Raw genomic sequence first — 7,047 nt, 5'->3', positions numbered from 1 at the left:
CACACAAACACACACTGATATTTCTGAGATTAGCCTTTGAAAAGTGCCATTCAGGGAAAGAAAACCCAATCTGGAGATTGATTCTGAAGGTGCTCCTGAGTCAGGTAATGCACTGCAAAGTCTCGGCATGGTAAGGAATTGATTGGAAGGCTGAATTTACGGCAGGCACTATTTTTCGCCAGCTTTAATTTATAGAGGTGTCTTAAATGTGCTGACATAATAGGCTTGGCCAGACTCCTCTCTCTTTAGTCATTAAGACACGATGCCCCTCCTGCCAAATACCTGACTTTAATCTCATCAAAGCGGCCTAACCACCCAGGCATGTACTGTTAGCTCAGCACAGGGAGCAAAGACAGGGAGCGACAAATGTGTGTGTGTGTGTGTGTGTGTGTCAGTAACTAAGTGCAAAGAATGCAGTCTGTCTCTCATCAGGTCTACACAGCACACTTCACCTGTCTCTATCATACCAGTGTGACTGTGCTGTCTGACATACACACACACACCCCGCCCTAAAACACACACACACACACACACACACACACACACACACACACACACACACACAGTGTGTGAAGTGTCAGCGAGGGATCAAAAGCCTGCATACCTGTTTGTGCATTTCAATGTTCAGCCCATAGGACATCTCGTAGTACTGAAAAGAAACAGAAAGGAGAATATTCAGGTTTTTCCGTCCTCACTGTACCCCGACATCAAATACGCCCGCTGCACATCACAGAGATAAGGGGCAGTGCAGCGTGTTGGGTTGAAACACGGTGGGGTGAGAAGCACAGGGAGTGTTTGATGAGCACTTCAAACCCTCTCACACAAGCATTTCAAATCTGCCCTCTGTCCTTTCAACACGCTTCACACACGGACCAAGAGGCCCAACAAGAGACCTCCAGCTCAATCGCTCGCCCCCACTAACCGCTGCTTCCCTTCCCCACCCGAACCAGTAGAACTGAATGGGTCTGGCAGCAGGGGTGGATTGCCCTCACATCATCCCTGTGTGAGCAGATGAGGTTGCGGAGCAGAACCCATCAGCAGAACCAGTGTGGACTCTTCCCAGTGTTTACCTAACCTCTCCGCCTCCTGTCAGACTGACGAGCTCCTTCCTGCATGCTAGTGTTTAACTAGTGTCCCAGGGTATTGGTTAAAGTCATCCCTTGCGTGTTTACCCAAGATAAGTGAATATACTTCCACGGTTTGACCTTGTAGAGTTACACCACTCCGAGCCAGAGTCTCCTCCCACCGCTAATCATAAAAGCTGGCATGGGGAGGGCTTGTGATCTCTAAACATTTGCAACTGAATCCGAGCCTTTTGATACGGTGTAAATGATTAATCCTCTGCTTAAGATTAGCGGCGATTTTGAGGCGAGCCGGTTGTTTGTGTGTTAAGTCTCATTATGGAGAGACTGTACACTGGGGTCTGAGCCGCGACCGGGCACTTTCCCACAGCCGCCCTGGCCAGCCACCATCACCCCTCACCTAATTTACAGCCACCCATTTGTCTGAAAGCGGCGTCTCCTTGGAGAATAATCAGATCCCCGCACAGAGGGAGGCAGAGAGGAGGAGAGCGCGGGAGTGTAGGGAGGGGAGAGAGGGGAGAAAAGGGGGAACAATGCTTTGGTCATTGACCCCTGTGGCTAAGGGGCGGCGTATAAAGGAACATGGGGCTCAGAGCAGTCACTCAGGACCCTTTAATAAAGCTGGTTTTACACACATACAGACACACACGCGCACACACACACAAAGATAGTGAGAGTCAGAGAGAGCGACAAGGTAGACGCCTAGTCTTTCCATGCCACAACCCCATGTACTCCATAAATAAGACCATAATCGTAGATCAGATTTTGATTCTCATCTTACCATGACATAGTGGCGTTGCATTTCAGTCTTCTCATTGGCCAGTTTGTCGTACTCCACCTTTAGACTGGAACAACAACATGCAGGTTTAGAGACACTTTCGCAGTCGTCCCAGCCACGGCCACTGGCTGCAGTTACATCAGGACGTCTCTAGCCTCCATTGTTGTTAGCAAAACAAATTAGCACAGTCTGGCTCTACGGCTGGAGCTGCGTACCCAGGCCTGCATTGCTGACCACCGACAGTGACTACAGGCTTTTCATACAGGCTGCAGTAAAAGCACACAAGACATTATTTTACTGTGCCAGACCTGCGAGTTATTACCTGTGATACTGAGCTTGCAGGAACTGGAATTCGTCTTTGATCCTGTCGCAGGACTCTGCCACTGTGAATTTGAACCCTGGCTGGCCGGGCTGGTGAGGCGCCTGAAAGACAGCAATCACATCAATCAAACCCAATTACATCCTCCCAGAACCAAATCTGGTTTGCACCGACTGGGGGGCACAGGGCCCTAATGCATTCTGGGCCTGTGGAGAGTAGCTCTAATATTTCAGCCCCTTCAACAAGGGAGCGGGTGACATCTCTGCTACAGGGACATCTGTGTGATTGCTACAGGCCTTGCAGTGCCCTGGGGGAGGGGGCTTCTCGCAGTTATGGTCTGCCTGAAGGGGCAACCGTTTTAATGCCTCTCATAAGCACCAGCAGGAGAAATGTGGGTCGCTGCGCATGGATGGCTCTGAGCCGGGCCAAACCGTGCCTGTTAAAACAGAATAATTCTGCCATTTCCTCCCTCCACTTTCTGTGGTGTGTGGTTGTTGTGTTTTTTTTTTTTTTTTGGCGGTCTAACCAGGTGCTCTCTGAAAATATGTTTCACTCTAGTAAACAAATATGATTACTGTTGAACATATTGCTAAAGGAATTCTTCACTCTTCAAGGTTGGCTGAATTTCTGACTGTGTTTCAAGATGCAGTCGGCATGAGTGGCCCTTTTTTTTGAAAGCCAAACATTACTCCATAGTTCCCACTGACCTGCCATTGACTTCAAAGCATTATCTTGGTGCGTATGGAGATCTTAGCCAATCAAATGGTGCTGCTCTGCACATCAGGATGTCGTTCGTCATGGACGGGCGCTTCTCCCTCGCGCACAAGTTAAATCGATGCAGATGTAGCAATTATGTTTTGAATAAATTCAAGATGTACAACTTACCGGATGCCGGCCCTGTGGATACATCTTGAAATGTATCCTTTATTTATTGGAGGTCTGCGAATCGTGTGGCTCGCTATTTCTCGGAGATGATCGCGGCCACGCCACCGTATTCAGCAGACGAGTCGGACAGAGAGCTGACCGGTCGCTAGGGGCAAACACCCCGACACGGTTCCCTGCTTCCAGATCTGAACCTTTTACCTCTTCAGACAAACAAAAACAGACGGAAAACACCATTAGCTTCACACACTTGATATATCGAGGTCTGTTGGTTTGTAACTCACGACTAAAACCAGACTGGAGAAGTTTTGACGCGTTTGCAATAATTAAAGGCGTCTGGTGACCTTTAAAAAAAAACTCCCCGTCAAGCGAACGCGATATTTAGCGCTGAACACGGTTCGCCAGCGCCGCGGCTCGACCAGCTGTTAACGGTCACAGCGGGACCGGCACCGCTACAGCCCGCCAGCACCATCACCTCAACCCAGCTACACGCACACTGGACCCGAACACTCACCGAAACGACATTCACAAAGCCACCCAAAACACAACTACTGACAGATAAAGCATTCTGTTAGTCTTTTGTCTTTGTTTGACGATTCATTTCTTATTTTAGTGGTGGATAATTTACATGAGTAAACACGCCAAGTTACTAAATAACAAGGGTGTCAACAAAGTGGGGTGGGGTGGGGTGGGGGGGGGGGGGTGTTAAGCCGACGAGCCTCAGTCTCGTGCGGAGCGCCGAGGTGAGACTTAGTTGAATAATGAGCTATTGTGGCTGGATAGCTAACCTGCTAACCACGTACCTGCTTTTGCGTCTCCCGATGTCCAATCCCGTCCACCGTTTCAAAGACCGCAGATAACTTTAAAACGTTCAAACGCTGCCCTGTGTGCACTTGACTGTACCCAAGCGTCGAAAAACGTCCCTGCCGTGCGCCAAGAGCGGCGAACATCTCCCGTGCGCCCCGTGTGAGCGGCGGCTGGAGAGGACTGCTTCTCCTACTGCAGGTCCGAAGAAAGACGTTAAAGATTTACTCACTAACCACAGGGAAAAAAACACACAAAAAAACTCCGATGCTAGGTCGAATGGTCTCAGAAATATGTCTGCGTAATCCACACACACCAAAAAAAAAACAATCGTGCCAAAATGTACTTCCGATTTTTGAAGAGCTCTGGAACGATTCGAAGTGTAACGTTGTACTCCACTCTCACGTTTCCCCTTCGTCCAGCAACGCTACCCCGTACCACACACAGACAGTCTACTGACACGAGGGCTGAACTGCCGCGAAAGCACCTCTTTCTGTCCAATCAGGCGAGCGAACGCGGGGTCTTGACGCCTCGTCCAATCGCATCGCAGTGTCCCCCACGTGGGGACTTTAGTCGGCCGCATGACATCATCCTCGCCATTTTAGATCAGAACAGGTAGCTTGCAATCACTAAACGTTTCTAGGTATTTCTACACAAAGTCGGCCGATGTTGTGGATTGTTTCTTAGCTTGGAGTGCTTTTGCACGACTTCATAAAAGCAAAAAGTAGAGTTTTTTTGTTTTATTTTTAGAAAACAACCCCTTTGTCATTATCCAGTCTACTATGTTTACTATAAGGTTGTATTGAAAAGCTATAGATGTTCTCACGAAGGTGTACTTTTTTTCTTTCCAGGAAACAAAACATCTAATAAAAGCAACAAAAACGACGAATTAATATCTTTATGCTTCGTCAATCTTCATTAATTTTAACATGCAAGTCAAATGTCATAATAGAATAACTGCAGGTCGTTCAATTGTGAAAATAGCGCAGATACTAGGGTTGGTTCTACTCTTTTTTTGGATTGCGACGCTTATAATTATACAAAGTCGTTTTCTCCACCTTAATTCGATAGGTGGTTCTTAATCACTGTGTCCCTTAAAATCTATTTCAGTAAAGACATTACATTCTCATGAAGTCTTCTAAGTAACGTTATTTTGAACGGCACCTTTAAGGTGCATATCGGTGAGAATATGACCTATCATTTGGACGGACAGATAGCCTGCGTTGGGAATAAGATGATTGTTCGGGTCTGATCCCCGTGAACGTCGGCCATGTCCGTGCTCTGAAGTATCAGCCTATCCTGTGGCGGCTGCTTCGTTTCACCCACGTGGGCTTGCTTCGCGGCTTTACACCTTCTTAACCAATGAAAATGCAGCTTGCTTGTTCTCTCGATTCCAATTGGACGGTGAAGGTTAAGCCTGTCATTCAAGAAGGTTTGTTGTCAATCAATACCACGCGGGGTCAAGCGCTGACAAATGCCTGTGCTTCTCGGTCTTCTGCCCGTGAATAGTGCCTGGAATGGCTGCTTAATTAGCTTCGAATGGCTTTTCTTTCCAGTTCAAACAATCTGTTACTACCACGTGGTAATGAGAGCCTTACATAAAACAAAGGCGCAAAGAAGCATGCAAACACTTAATAGCATTTTTAAAGAGCAAATTTCTTATGGGTTAATACAAATTTGTTGTTATTCATAATCGATAGCATCAAGTACAGTATATTGCTGTATATCTCAACGATATTAAATAAATGCAAAACTCTTAAAACTTTGCACTATTTTCCCGTTAATAGGACTATATTCCGAAATAATTACATATTTAAAGGTTTATTCATTTTGTGGTGGTTCAGACACACACTAGTATGTAGTATTGCAGTGAATACATTTGTAGTATGTTTATAATTAGAAATAAATAACTACTTTAAATAAGCCAATAAATCATATAACAGTTTTAATGTAATCTTGAGTATTTTTTTTATTTTTTATAATCTGCCCATTTTATTGTCCTTCTTTCATACAGGCATGATGCACTAGAGCATTAGAAATGGGGTGGTCTTATAGATTTGGAGAAAATGCAATGCTCCATGAAACAGCTAAATGCTTATCCCAGTGGTGGGAATTCCTATGGCCCAGTGATGTGCGTCTTGTCGAATTGAAGGATTCTGTGGTTTTGGTACTAAACTGAGGGTGTCAGACACAGTGATACACAACAGGGTTTGCACTCAGCTTGGGACCATGACTCTTGATTCTGCCCATCCTAGTTATAAAAAAATGAGGTATTTATCTGGGCCATTCCCCTGGCTGAAAAAGTAGTGTGTGTGTGTGTGTGTGTGTGTGTGTGTGTGTGTGTGTGTGTGTGTGTGTGTGTGTGTGTGTGTGTGTGTGTGTGCGTGCGGGTGTGTGAGTGTGCATGTGTGTATGCGTACGTGTGTGTGTGTTTGTATGCACACCAGAACTGGCAGACTAATCTCTCCCAGGCAACCCCCCCCCCCCCCCCCCCCAAACAGCCTCCTGAATAGAAAGTGCTTGGATTTAGAGCAACAAAAGACGGGCCCTAACTCTGGGTATGGGAGGGGACGGGAGGAGGGGAGGAGGACCCCCCCCCCCCCCCAGACCTCACTCTCTGTTTATTTATACGGAAACCCCAGCCACTGTGAACCTACCACCCCCAGGATTTACACATGCCTCTATTTGCAGAGGTGCTTTTAATTCTTCACAGAACAAGGGATTGCCCTCTCTCCACTTTCAACCCAAGTCACTGACTGATTCCCACACCCACCTGGTTCCCCCTTACTTACTTACACACACACACACACACACACACACACACACACACACACGCACACACACAACAGGGTGTGTCTGAGCACTCAGGTGCTAACATGCGCTGTGACGTCGTTAGCTCGTGCAGGGTGCTCTGGGAAAACGTCCACAATGCACTGCACCACTGCAGCCGCCTCAGAGCGGGCCAAGCCTGCTGAGAAGCAGCTCATACAGCTGTAGAGCTCCATTTACTGCTCGTGCATTGAAAAACAAGGCACAGATAAATTATTAAACAGAGCCGTATTCATCACCAGCTGATTGGTGCCATATGCAGATTGCTCAGTATGTGGTCATTAATGTGACACCACAACAGTGGAAAAAAGAGGGAAGAAAGCAAGAGAAATGCAAACTCTTGTCACATAAAT

At 46.9% G+C, this 7,047-nt stretch overlaps 1 protein-coding gene across 2 annotated transcripts; it reads right to left on the bottom strand.

Annotated features, from left to right (window-relative positions):
* Positions 1-525: 525 nt before the first annotated feature.
* On the bottom strand, positions 526-4,340 carry LOC143507126 (transducin-like enhancer protein 3). 2 transcript variants are annotated; one of them, XM_076996516.1, is made up of 6 exons: positions 4,212-4,334; positions 3,865-4,060; positions 3,065-3,264; positions 2,183-2,283; positions 1,864-1,927; positions 526-649 (listed from the first exon to the last, which is right to left on the bottom strand). In XM_076996516.1, the coding sequence occupies exons 3-6, from the start codon at positions 3,086-3,088 to the stop codon at positions 578-580; spliced, it is 261 nt and encodes an 86-aa protein (XP_076852631.1). In that variant the 5' UTR covers positions 3,089-3,264; positions 3,865-4,060; positions 4,212-4,334; the 3' UTR covers positions 526-577. The 2 variants fall into 2 exon arrangements, with proteins under 2 accessions (XP_076852631.1, XP_076852630.1); XM_076996515.1 differs by having other exon boundaries at positions 3,865-4,340.
* Between the last annotated feature and the right edge of the window lie 2,707 nt (positions 4,341-7,047).

Source organism: Brachyhypopomus gauderio, unplaced genomic scaffold (genome assembly GCF_052324685.1).
Source record: "Brachyhypopomus gauderio isolate BG-103 unplaced genomic scaffold, BGAUD_0.2 sc623, whole genome shotgun sequence".
In the NCBI taxonomy this organism is placed as follows: Eukaryota; Metazoa; Chordata; class Actinopteri; order Gymnotiformes; family Hypopomidae; genus Brachyhypopomus; species Brachyhypopomus gauderio.
This window is presented reverse-complemented; position numbering and strand designations above follow the sequence as displayed.